The 13806-nt window shown below is 39.2% G+C and overlaps 1 protein-coding gene across 1 annotated transcript; it reads right to left on the reverse strand.

Annotated features, from left to right (window-relative positions):
• Positions 1 to 3986: 3986 nt before the first annotated feature.
• ankrd33ab (ankyrin repeat domain 33Ab) lies at positions 3987 to 12696 on the reverse strand. Its single transcript, XM_051707001.1, is given in 5 exon segments — positions 3987 to 7076; positions 9162 to 9302; positions 10321 to 10450; positions 10829 to 11277; positions 12555 to 12696. Coding segments are annotated over 4 exon segments (1392 nt in total). The 5' UTR covers positions 11108 to 11277; positions 12555 to 12696; the 3' UTR covers positions 3987 to 6234.
• Between the last annotated feature and the right edge of the window lie 1110 nt (positions 12697 to 13806).

Below are 13806 nucleotides of genomic sequence, written 5' to 3' on the forward strand. Positions count from 1 at the left end.
GGAAGCGTTGTTTCCAAGTAGAGGATCGCCCACTGGGTTATTGATGCCATAACAATGGCATATCACGCCCAGGACGTGCTGCCCCCAGCAGGGCTACGAGCCCATTTTACCAGGAGTGTGGCAGCCTCCTGGGCCTTGACCAGTGGCGCCTCTCTAACAGACATTTGCAGAGCAGCGGGCTGGGCAACACCCAACACCTTTGCGAGGTTCTACAATCTCCGGGTGGAACTGGTTTTGTCCCGTGTAGTGACAGGCATAAGCAGGTAAGTCTGGGACAGCTGGCCGGGTGTATCGCTTGTGCATAGCGCCTTTCACCTCCCCTGAGCTGAAGACCTGCGCTGTTGATTCTCAGTAGTGTTCACAAACTGTATTCCCTGGATGATTTCCTCCGAGCCCTGTGGCAGACGAGTTTGCGGAGAAACTCGGTGCCGGCTCAGTACATGTGCTAACTAAGCCCTGTACTGGGGTAGGTGCTCCACATGTGTTGGTTCCCCCATAGGTAACCCCATGCAACATATATCTTCCGCTAATTCGTTTCCCTGTTGGTAAACTGCGTCTTCCTTGGGCAGAGGCCCCTCTGCCCCAGTCACCACATTTGTAGAAACTCCTCCCCCATAGTGTATTTGGGACTTCTCCACATGACATACTTCCGACAAACTTGGCAAGACCATGTGACGTATTTCCACTCAAATACCCCCCCCCCCCCCGGGTGGGGTGTGGTCTCTGCGGTTTCTTCCCCTTGGGGGGACTGGTGGCCCCAGTCGGTTAACTCTTTTTTTTGGGGAGAGGAAAAAAAGAGAGGATAAGTGGCCACAACTGGGCTAGCCTGTCTCTATCTTTTGGGCAGTCGACTTGTCCCCAATGGGCCATTCAACACTCATAACAGCATTGGGGGAGGTTACGTGTCGGCTCCTCAGCACAAAACCTGAATGAATGGTTGCATACCAGCTCCTTTTATACCGTATGTTCGGGGAGTGGTATGCAAATACCACTCGTCAATTTTCATTGGCCTTTTATCAAAGACCAGAGGTGTTTCAGGCTCCCAAGAGTGACCCCTAATGTCACTACATCGACACAACATCTCGTTCCCTCCATCAGGGAACGGCCGTTACGCAAGTAACCAGGACGTTATGTGATATGGAGCACCGGAAGGGGCAGGACAAACAAGCCCTACTTTAGTGTACAGCTGAATATTACTTTCATTCCTATCGGACAAGAACCTGAGATTAGGGGCTGGAATAGAGACTGGAGGTGAGAGACAGAATGAGAAAGGGTTAAAAAAAAGGGAGAGAGGTAACACTTAATAATGACAGCAAACTTTGGATATTTATTGGCTTTTCATTAAGTTTATTGTATATGTGTGTTTGTTTCTAATCGTTTATATTCAACAAACCCTAAGTTATTCTAAATAAAAGCAAATCATATATGCTTAAATATGATCTTTGAAGTGCTATAACTGGGATTTCATTGTACATTGACCTCTAATGACACCTTAAAAGAATTCTTCCTGTATTTCACATGATATAAGGGTCAATAAGAGAAGAACCTGCTCTCATTAAGACTTATCAACAATTTTGCCCTCTTCAGCTTGGCCTTTGTAGTACGACTGTAGCACAATCCATAATACAAAAGCAAAGACAAAGTCAGAGAGGCAAAGGAAAAAGAACCAAGACAAACCAGATAGCAATGCTCAGAACTGCAGTGAAGATATTATCAAAACTTCATAAAGACCTTCAACTTTTGTGAGATTAAAAATAACAAGTTACAGGAAATGATTAACATGTGTAATCAATCAAATCTTCAGTTAATTCTGGTGATGCTGGCCTGGTAAGTCAGACAAGCTTCAGGTTATGTTGTTTGATTATTTTCATGCACTTGTAAAAATGTTATGATCACTTATGTTTTTACACAGAAAATGTATGTACTTTTCTTGAAGGGATAGTTCACACAAAATTAAACATTCTGTTAACATTTATTACTTTATTACAGTATGTTGTTCCAAACCAGTATCACGTTCTCTCTTTCATGGAACACAAAAGGAGACATATGGCAGAATGTTAGGGTATGATGAGGAGGAGGGCGGGGCCGGGACGTGAGTCCGCACGGCCGGCCCCCAGTCGGGCTAATCAGCCAAGGATAGGGATAAGGCCGAGCCAGATGCGGCAGTTCGGGAGAGAGAGAGCCACATGCAGCTGCCGTGTGTGTGTTTGTGTTTTGTGTCTTTTTGTTTCGTTAAATATTACTTTGACTGTTCAGCCGGTTCCCGGAGGAGGGATGCACTTTCGTGGAGTCCTTGTCACTGCTGTCCACCCAAAGGAGCAGCCGCGGCCGTCAGCCGGGTGACAGAGGAGTCGCTGCCAGCTGCCTGGAGCGGTGGAGCTGCTGTCGTCCGCCAGAGGGTGGAGGAGTGGTCGAGGACCAGGCGACGGCGTGTCGGGGAACTGGCAAGCAATTTTCTCTCTCTCTCTCTCTCTCTCTCACTCTCTCTCTCTCTCTCTCTCTCTCACTGTCTCTCAGCCTTGCCCTTTCCCTCTCCTCTTTTCCCTCCCTTTCCCTCCCTCCCAGGTCTCGAAAGGCGGGGAAAGCCTGCCGGCATCTTCTGTGTTCTACAGAAGAAAGTCATATGGGCTTGAAATGATATGAGGGTGATTACATGACGGCAGACTTTACATTTTTGGTCAAAAACCCTTTAAAGAATCCTTACAACTTATAACTCTATAATATATGTTATGAACAGGATGAGTTAGTGATATTACTTCTATAATTGAATAAGGCCCTTTTACAGAGGACCTTCTACAAGATGAATATTGTATGGTCTGTGTCAAATAATTGTACTTCTAACTTATTATCCATTTGTGTGCTACTGCTGATGTTTATATGGTCTATTGTATTTTTTATATTGATGTTGAGTTTTGGCATAAAAGTTCAACAAGAAAAGTGTTTGTAACAGGTAAAGGACGGGCAAGGAGGAGGTGGGAACTGGCTGAACAGGAAGCATAACATTTAATGATAAAACTCAACATACAACAAACATAAACAAACACGGACACACATGCAGTGCAGCCGCGGGCGTCTCTCTCTCTCTCTCTCTCTCCTGAATTGGCGTCTCTGGCTGCCCTTTATCTCGCCCTCCCGCTGATCAGCTGATTCAGCGCCGGCCATGCTCCATAATGGCCCGGCCACGCCCTCCTCGTCGTCACAGTGTTATTTTGAGATTTTTTCATGAGGTATTAGAAATATATTTGAGATATTGTCATTCCCTTTTCTAGCACATTTATTTTATTTTTCATTGCTCATTATTTATATTGATAGTTCTTTTTATGAATACATAAAAATAAACATCAATCACAAACACCATTCCTAATATGTTCCAAGCCATATTATTCTCTCACAGAGATAAGATTCATTGTCATTCAGAGAGTTTAACCCAATTAAAAAAATACCTGTTGTGTGCGGTCATAAGGTTTCCTTTTTGTTTTATACTTTTAGTAAAATGTTATTTGTTTCTTGCTATAAAATTTTTGCCGTGTATTTCTGTATACTGCATGTCTGTTATGGCTACTCTCTTAATTTTGAACTTGTTGTTTTGTAATACTGGGTGTACCACTTTTCTCCTCTCTTGATTTATTGATGTACATCTTGTCACTACAAACGTCATTTTCAAAATATATAATTTAGAAGCCATGATTCATGATCCCAAAATTAACCAGACGCCTGCTTGACCTAAGTGACCCGACTGGACCTCTGATCCTGCATGAATTAGCTGCAGCTCTCAGGATGACTGGGTTGCATAACTACTAGTCGAGGTGTTAATACAGGTTTGGAGAGTGAGAGAGAACCCCTAATAAGACAATAACTATGGGGACTACAGGATACATAGTTTATTTAAATCATATTTACAGTATCTTACAATGGATCACACATATTTACATTCATAATACATAATAAAGCAAGAAGTGATAACTTGCTTCTTGTACTACCATATCTATTACTTAAAGGTGCACTCAGTAACTTTTATCTTTGTGTCCTCTTGGACTGACACCTAGCAGCTTAGATGCAGCATTATTAAAATCATTAGTTTTCAGTTTCAGATGCCATTGTAGAAATTTAGTTTTTCAGTCAGCCATGATTACTTTAATCAATGAGTGAAAGTGTCAAATAACAGGATGGTTACTGTGATTAAGCGAGTAGCATTCGGCTAGTCATGTGATTCTAACATGGCAGCCCTCATGCTTAGACCGTGCGTAAGGGAAAAAGGTAATTGCGATTAAATATTTCAAAAGCAGCTAAAGCTGAACTCTAAAGTCAGTTCCTGCATTTGCAGTTTGGAGATTCCACCATCATATGGCCACAAAGTTCATGGCCAAACTCTGAAAATATAGTGGAACATCAAATTATGTACATGACGATCATTGCTGCAGCTGTTTTTTGAAACAAATATTTGTGGGATTTGTGTTAAACTATCTTTAGGTCATAGTTTATAGTTATTATTGTTTTTTTTTTTTTTGGTTATTTTTAAACAATTGTATTTATGATCTACTTTGTATTGGTATTTTTCCATCTGTTGTCATAGGGTGATTTTTAAGTAATTGCAAAAGGAGCCGGTGGAGAAGTTCGTGACAGTAAAATGTTTATATTTGGTATGATTTTTTTTTATCCATTTTTGTTATTTTGATAATTTTTTAGTTTCATATGAAGTGTAATTTGAATTTAGAAATATTTTTTGTTGAATGTATTCGTGTTTCAATAAAATAATACAATTATATAATTTTCTAAATCAAAAACGACTGGTAGAAGTAAAGTGTGTTCCGATACAATCACTGTTAATATTAGCCAATAAATGTGTTTCAGTAGATGATTAATAATACTTACATTCTCTATAATTTAATTGAGCATATATCCAAATCCTGACAAGAACCACATTTACCATGTGTAAAAAATGTGTCGTGTCACTAGAAATATGCCTGACATTCAAGGATGCAGTTATTGTACAAAAGAACATAAGTCCATATTTATATTCTTCTAATTCATTGCATACACTACCAATTTCTTTTGAATGTGCTGACTTTGTTTATATCATAGGTACTTGGTAGGGAATGGACTATATAATAGGACGCAGATGCTGGAATAACCAGAGAAGAACCTCAGAATGAAATTGCACTTGACCCAGCCCATTAGCACTTTGCCCACATAATTTTGCCAAACCCTCTTGCATCTAGATTTAGTGCATATCAAAACTTCATGGCCATGCCCACTGATTTTGCATTTATGACTTAAAGCATAGCCCTGCGCTTAGCGCTAGCGCCCTTAAAATAGGTCCCTTTGTCTATTATATTTTATTTAATCTACACTACCATTCAAAAGTTTTGAAACACTTATTCTTTATTATAAATTTTTTTAGAATAATAGTAAAGTCATCAAAACTATGGAATAACATAAATGGAACTATGGGAATTATGTTGTGACTAAACAAAATCCAAAATAAATCAAAACTGTGTTATATTTTAGCATCTTCAAAGTAGTCACCCTTTGCCTAGAATTTGCAGACATGTACTCTTGATATTTTCTCAACCAACTTCTTGAGGTATCACCCTGGGATGCTTTTTAAACAGTATTGAAGGAGTTCCCATCTATGTTGGACACTTATTGGCTGCTTTTCTTTATTATTTGGTCCAAGTCATCAATTTCAAAAACTTTTTTTTTTAAATTACATTTTAGTTTTATAATTAAATAAATTAATATGGTGGCACAATTATATTTTTGTCTACAAAACTCATTTCAAATATTTAAGCATACGCCTTCAGATCAAAAGATTTTTAAGATCATGAGAAACATTTCAGTCAAGTGTTTCAAAACTTTTGACCGGTAGTGTTTATGCTAGTGTAATCCTAAAAGTGGACAAAATTGACTTTTAGCATATATACGCATATATGCAAGTTTTACATGCTCTATGCTTTAAAAGTCTCTCTACTCTGGGAAAACAGATCAAAAATATAGATGACTCTTGCACAAACATGGATTTTTGTCCAATCGAATGTTCTTTAGACTGAGAATATCCATCCCCCTAATAACACCTGAAAACCAATTAGCACATCATGTTATATGGCTTTGACATAACTTACACCTATTGGTTATGAAAACCCCTCAATACGTCTTGCGCAGTGGGAAATTCAACAATACAGGAAAGAAAAAAAAGTGATTTTATGGGATCTTTTAAGGACATCAACACCCACTTCAGTCCTCATAGTTTTTTTTTCTTTTTTTTTTCTTATCCTTGCTTTTCTTCTCCTTCTCTTCTTTTACTTTTAGTGCTTTCTTCTCTTTCTTCTTCTGCTCCTTGGCCTCCTTGTACTTCCACTTCAGAGGCTCCAGGTAACCCTTTTCTCTTTTATTCTTTTTCTCCTTCTTTAGGGTGGGCTCAGAAGACTTGGTGACTTTAATCTGTGGGACACAGCCCGAGGGGAAAATGCTGTTGCGTCTTGCTGCTACACTACGAGGGATGAAAGTGCGTATACCAGACTGAGCAATGGACAGCACACTGCTACGCCTCTCTGTATCAGCACAGCAGGACATAGAAACAGATCCTGCTGAGTGGACAGAGGGAGAAATGCTGGTGATGGAGTTGTTTCTATGGCAAGGCGAACCCTCCTCCAGCTCTGTCCCTGAGTGCCTCTGAACCAGCTCGGCCACTGCCAGCCGCCGTTTGCCCACCTCTGGAGGGCTGCTTGGGCACAGTGGGCGTGTGGCCGTGGCTATGAGTGGGCTGCGAAGGCTGGTGGTCATACGCACCATGTGATCCATGACACCATTGTCCTGCGGGTCACGTGGGAAGCTGAAACCGAATGTGCTCTTGAAATGATGAGTCATCTTCTGGCCAGCAGTCTTATTGGCTGTTCTTTTGGCAACCAATATCTTAAGTTTAGGCCACTCAGGGATGTAGGTGTCACAAAACTGTTCTGCTGTGGGGCGTAGTGCAAGGCGGCGCAGGCGATGTAGTGTGTCAAAGCGACCTGTTTTCAGTGCCCAGTCACATGCACATTTCCCACGGTTTGAGTCTACAGCATTCACATCCGCACCTGTGATGGAGAGAGAATGGGGATTAATTGTCCAAAATCCCTAAAAGATTATTTTTGTGCCAGAGAGGCTGCTGGATTATGATGGTTTAAAAATAGGAGATGGACATTAAAAGGCTATATTAAAATATACATATTAGCTCTGTTCCAAACATAGTGAGCTGTCTTGCTGCCTACTGCCTACAGTCAGCTGCCTTCTATGGAAACATCCTAACAGAAATCAAACCTCATAAGTGACTAATTTGGAACACTCAACATAAACACAATGTACATAAATACAAAGCACACAGGAGATTCAACTCACAACTGATTTCAATATAGGCGATGAAAGAGGAATGACGTGATACTCTTATTAGCATTAATATACACACAGTATATACAGTACAGTAATGAACATTTTTCAATTTAATTTTTAATTTCTCTTCGTCCATCTTCTTGGATTTATATTTTCACTGAGCTCATAGCAATTTATTTTAGGATTGCCTAATCCGTGAAGGATACATGTGATGCTGCCTTAAAATTTTGTGATAATGGGGAGTCCAGAGCCCTTCTATCAGGTGGAGCCTACAAGGTTAGCATATCAATGCATAATGCAGCGGTCCCATAGACATTCTATGGGCGGTACACTGGCGAGGAGACAAGAGGCCATTCTTTATGAATGGAGATGCTTCAGTGTGCTGAATAAACTGCTTTTGTTAGGAAACAGCTCATCAGTTAATGAATTGATCGTCTGTCTGCTAATCTCCAACATGTTTTACACTAAAAAATCCTTTTGGAATTAACTCTGTGTAAAGTTTACTTCGATAAAATTGCTGTTCTATTAGAGAAGACAATTTTGCGACAGGCAGATGTCAGTTTACAGCTCTCCCCATTCATTTGTATGGTATTCACAAACGGTCACTTAAAGTCTTAGCATGCTAGTTGACAGTAAATGTGCAGAGGTTGTTATCTCGGTATAGAAGATCACTGAGGGCAGCACAATTAAAGGAATATTCCAGGTTCAATACAAGTTAAGCTCATTCGACAGCTTTTGTGGCATAATTTTGATACCCACAAAAAATTATTTTGACTCATCCCTCCTTTTATTTAAAAACAAAAATCGAGGTGACTGTGAGGCACTTACAATGGAAGTGAATGGGACCAATTTTTGGAGGGTTTAAAGACAGAAATGTGAAACATGTAATTTTATAAAAGCACTTATATTAATTATTTTGTTAAAAATTGTGTATTATTTGAGCTTTTTGTCTGTTTAAATCGTTGTTTTTATGGGTGTTTTGGGGTTTTAGGGTTTACAACGTTACGCCGTCATTGCAACTACTTTGTAATATTGGATATAACTTTAAACAGAAAAGGTTTGTAAGCGATTCTATCACACTAAAATCAATGTATATTGTTTACATCTTGTGGCTACACTTTTAAAACAGTGAGTATTTTAATGTTTACAGATTGCTTCATTCACTTCCATTGTAAGTGCCTCACTGTTACCCAGATTTATTTTTATTTTTTATTTTTTAAGAAAAAAAGTCTAATGTATCTTTTGTGGTAATCAACATTAGGCTGCAAATGCCATCAATTTAGCTAAACTTGGAATATTTCTTTAAGCTGCAGCAATATTAAATAACTTTTTAAACAGTCTTCACACTTATGTTGCCTTACCATTCTGTCTACAGAGGCAGTTCACAGGATTGTTGGAACAGAGCAAATGATAGGAGATAGGAGTGTGGAAACAGGTTAGAGAAATGGAGTTACCTGAGGGATGTGAAGTCTTAGTGGCTATATTAAAGCTTATCCATAGTCAGCTGGGTTGGCTAAATACAAACTTGCACACAAGCACACACATACCCAATGCGTTTGTTTGGCTGCTTAATTGTTTAATCTTATGGGTACTATTAAGGTAAGTTGAGTTGATGCAATTTGCCAGCTATTCCTTTTCTTGATTGGCCATGTGGGTCACCTGGTGTCTGAGCTGTTACTGTTCTGCATGAAAAAATTAAATGTCTCTCCCAAATACAATTGATGCTGATTTCTAAAGGACCTTTTTTCAGAATACATTATTTGTGTGTGTCTGTTCAGGCATGAACTACTAACCATGCATTATAAGAGCTGCCACCACATCATCCCTGCCCTGTATGGCAGCTTTAATGAGAGCAGTGAATCCTCTGTTGTCTCTGATCTCTGTGTCTGCTCCGGGAAAGTAATTCATGATGAAGTTACATATGGAGGCGTGACCTGTGAATAAAAATACTGACCATAATTTTTCTCAATCCTTTATTCAGAAAAAGAGATTTACATGCTTCAGTTCTTAGAATATTTCTGTGTGGATAGTAATTCACATATTTTGAATAAAAAATGAAATGCACATTCTTTCCCCACTTTTTTCTTCTGGAAATACTGGAGGTGCTCTTTCCATTTATTACACTGCATTTTCAGTAAATCTGCACAATAATTTAATCAACTTGTTAGTTCTCAGTACTTAAAAAATACCATGCAAGTACGCAATAAATTGCAAACTGTAGGTATGCGGTAATGGAGAGCATTTTCAAAGCACTCAATTTTCGCTGGATGAAAACGCAGTTGTAGCATAAATGAGAGGCGTAAATGTAGCGAAATCCATAAGTAAAACAAAAACAACAAAAAAACGTATCACTGTGGATGTGGCCTAAATATGTGCTTACATTTAATACCATTACTACATCTGGAGATGAGCAGATTTAAGTTTTGAAATATTCTATTAAAGTGGAAATAAGTTATTTATATAACAATTCTGTCTAATACAGGCATATGCTAGGTGTTGTGTTCGGAATTCTAGAAAACTGAATTTTGGCTTAAAGGAATATTCCGGGTTTAACCCTAAAATGACGATAAAAAAAGCTGATTACCTTTCAGATAATACACAAGTTTTAACAGAAGAATTAATGTAAGTGCTTTTATAAAATGATAAGCTTCACGCTTCTGCCTTTAAACCCTCCAACAATTGGCCCCATTCACTTCCATTGTAAGTGCATCACTGAAAACTTGATTTTTGTTTTGTTTTTTGTTTTTCACAATCGGATTAACGTGTTTACATGATGCATTCATAATCCGAATATGACCAACTTATGATTAATATTTCTCGTGCGTAGAATCATGTCACAGAAATATCAGTTATTTCATACTACATACAGTAGATTTACCTCAGGAAATGTACTGTAATTACTGTAGTTCAAAATCAAAACTGTGAATTGGCATCACATTTGCAACAACTGACCAGCTTGTGCTGCAACCATTAGAGCAGTGTTGCCATCGTTGTCTTAGTGGTTAATGTCTAGATGCGGACAGCCATGCAGCCCATAAACAATCGGAAGAAAGCCTTTATATGCAGCCACCATCAACCCATTCTAAAAGAAAGAGTCATGGTTTGTAACATTGACTTCTCTCAAAATAATCCTTTAACAGGTGAAAAGGTAAAAACATAGGTCTAGTACACAGACTCATTACATCGTCAAGGCCCCTTAGAAGGTAATGCTTTCATAACCAACCAAACCATAATAATGAGTCTAAAGGGCCACATATCTGGGCACTTATAAAGTTATTAGAAAGTGTTCTAAGCTATACAAATGAAAAACACCAATTTAGGAGTTAAAATATTATCCATTAGTTCATCTCAGTTACCATAGCTTACTCCTAAAAAGTCTATTTCCAGAACATCTGATCTTTCTGCTCTGTGAATGGACAGTCTGTTTCATGCTCTCTTATACTAATGGGCAGTATCTTACCCAGCCATTAATGTCAACTTCCATGACCTCGTCACGGGCCACACCACGCTCCAACACTCTCTTCAGTGCTTGTGCGTCATTTTGGACGCAGGCCTCATACAGAGTGTTGGCAGTTCTCTTTTTTCCATCCTCGTGTTCGTAATCAGGGAAAACAGAATCCTTAGAGAGCACGCTTCCCGAATCCAACTCTTCCCTTAACAATGAGATTTCTGAGTCATCCTCGTTGGGGCCTGACCCAAGGTTTGTGTCATCATAAGCAGAGCTCTGGAATGCTGCCATGTCTCCAGAGCTCAAACTAAATTGCAGGTCCTTCCTACATCATCTTAGCTGGCATTTGAGGAGAGTGTCCCATCATCATTGTAGGTCAGCAACTTGAAGGGAAGGAATGAACTCCCAAGTATTTATGGCTTCTGTCTTGAGATAAACTGTACAGATATACTGTATCACACCTATAGAGATAAACCACAAGGCTCTTTAATAAAGCAAGAAAAACCTCCAAAGCAATTATGCAATGGTGGTCCCTTGCAAGAGGTAATATTTGCAAGACATTTGCTCTTATTGCTTAAGTTCCAATTACCAACACAGGGAGCTAATTATACTAGTCAAGGTCAGACTCCAAGTCTAGGAAGTACCGCAAAATTGCTACAACCATTGTGAATATAACCTTTAAAACCTAGTTCAGACTAATCTCCTATCTTTGCAAAACAATTAGCACTATTACAGTTCAGTCAACTTAGATCTCAGTAATATATCTGAGCTTCTGATGTGAGAATATTAAGAGTTCCAGAAGCTCTGGATTTAGCCTCAGAGAGCTGTGCTTGTTTGTCAGTGTTAAATCTGGCCTGCTCAGGCTTAGAATACACAGGCTTATCTACTCAATACAAACACGTTACCTCACCTCACTTTACCCTATAAAGTATATTGGTTACTCTTTAATTAGGGGAACATTTCTTAACCCAAGTTGAATTTAAAGAAAAAGTGCTTCTTAAAAAAAATAATTCTAATTTTAAAGGATAGTTCATAATAGCCTTAAAGTATTATTGTCTTTTTACTTTTCCCCTTATTTTGAAGAGTGCTGAAATGTTACATTTGCCAGGATTTCTCTATTTTTGGGCTTGCCCACCATCCAGACTCTTTAAATTCTTCTCTATAATAAATTTATTAAAAAAAAAAAAGTGTCAATCGAGGACATTCAAAATCATATTTTCAAATCATTGTACAATTATGTATAAATTTTAGAACATTTTAGAACTTTTTTAAAAATAAAAAAAGAATTGCTGTTCCCAATACTGGTATCATTACCATCATGCAAATCATTTTAAAGAACAATTTCGTTTCTATTTGGTAATGAAAATGAGAAGTGATATGTTTAATTGTTTTATATGTTAAATGATATGTTTGATGATTAATGTCTCTTTTACTTTGTTCCTAACCTAACCCTAACCCCCCAACCCTAACAGCATCTAATATTTTACATTGTTCAAGCCACAAAACAAAATCTGACGAAATAAAACCCAAATGAAAAAGATAACCTGAGTACATAATAATGATAAAGTAGCAAAATTATAATGAACCATTAGGCAATGACAAACATTCCTTTTACTTTTCCAAAACATAAGGATTTTCTTAAACTATTATAGTCTTGTCTGTAGTCTGGGTTATTGAAGATCGTGGATTTTTAACTTAGTTCAAAAAAGACATTGTAGATATATGAGAAATAACTCACCTGTATTCATCTTGCAGACGAAAAGAAGACTGCTCTGTGATTGCTGCCATACCATTAATCAAATGGAATTTCGGCAGACATTCATACCTTTACTGTTAGAAACTACCCTCACAACACAATCATCTGTCAGCTTCACCTCCTCAGTGTGTGTGCATGTTTTGTGTGTGTATATGTGTGTCCGGAGGGGTGTATACATGCTCGGTAACACTCTCTCACACCTAAAGTCATTAGACTGACTAATGCCTTCAGTATCAGAAAGAACCCAGCATGGACACTTGGAAAGTAATCACCTTCCAATCTCAAACACACACACACACACACACACACACACACATGTTGGTGCAGCTATCATTATGAGGACTCTCCATGTCTCCACAATGATTTTATACTGTACAAACTATAGATTCTATCTCCTAACTCTATGTCGTGATGAATAGGACCCAGATGCAGGAGTAAAATTATAACATTGTTTAATAAATGAGAAGTAGCACAAACAATGGATCAGTCCAGAGATGAGGTGGGAGAAGATGATAGTGAAGGACTCTGATGGCGACAGCTGCAGCGGGAGAGAGTAGAGGTAATATTCCAATGTGTGTAATGGCAGCGACTGGAGCAAAGAGAAACACAGGTGAGTGATCCAGTGAATGGAGGAGAAGGAAATGGCTGGAGCACAAGAAAAAGGCAAAAATATCCAAACTAGAGAAAACAAGAGAAAGGTGTGAGAAACATGAGTAAACATGGCACATAACACGAGAAGATCCGATTCTGAATTCAGTGCGCGCTCGTTCGTGAGGCGCGCCGTCAACGAGACTGAGTTCAACTCCAAACCGAGAAAAGAGATGCTCTGAACCGGGAGGAGCTTGCTCTTTTCCCAGTTGACCCGAAGCCCTAGTCGGCTGAGGTGCAAGAGCACCAGGTCCCTGTGTGCACACAACACATCCCGAGAGTGAGCTAGGATTAGCCAATCATCGAGATAGTTGAGGATGCGAATGCCCACTTCCCTTAGCGGGGCAAGGGCTGCCTCTGCGACCTTCGTGAAGACGCGAGGGGACAAGGACAGACCGAAAGGGAGGACCTTGTACTGATACGCCCGACCCTTGAATGAAAACCACAGGAAGGGTCTGTGTCAAGGTAGAATCGAGACGTGGAAGTACGCGTCCTTCAGATCTACCCCCGTTAACCAATCTTGATGTCGGATGCTCGCTAGAGTGCGTCTTTGTGTCAGCATCTTGAATGGGAGTCTGTGTAAAGC

This window comes from Myxocyprinus asiaticus, chromosome 9, assembly GCF_019703515.2.
Source record: "Myxocyprinus asiaticus isolate MX2 ecotype Aquarium Trade chromosome 9, UBuf_Myxa_2, whole genome shotgun sequence".
In the NCBI taxonomy this organism is placed as follows: domain Eukaryota; kingdom Metazoa; phylum Chordata; class Actinopteri; order Cypriniformes; family Catostomidae; genus Myxocyprinus; species Myxocyprinus asiaticus.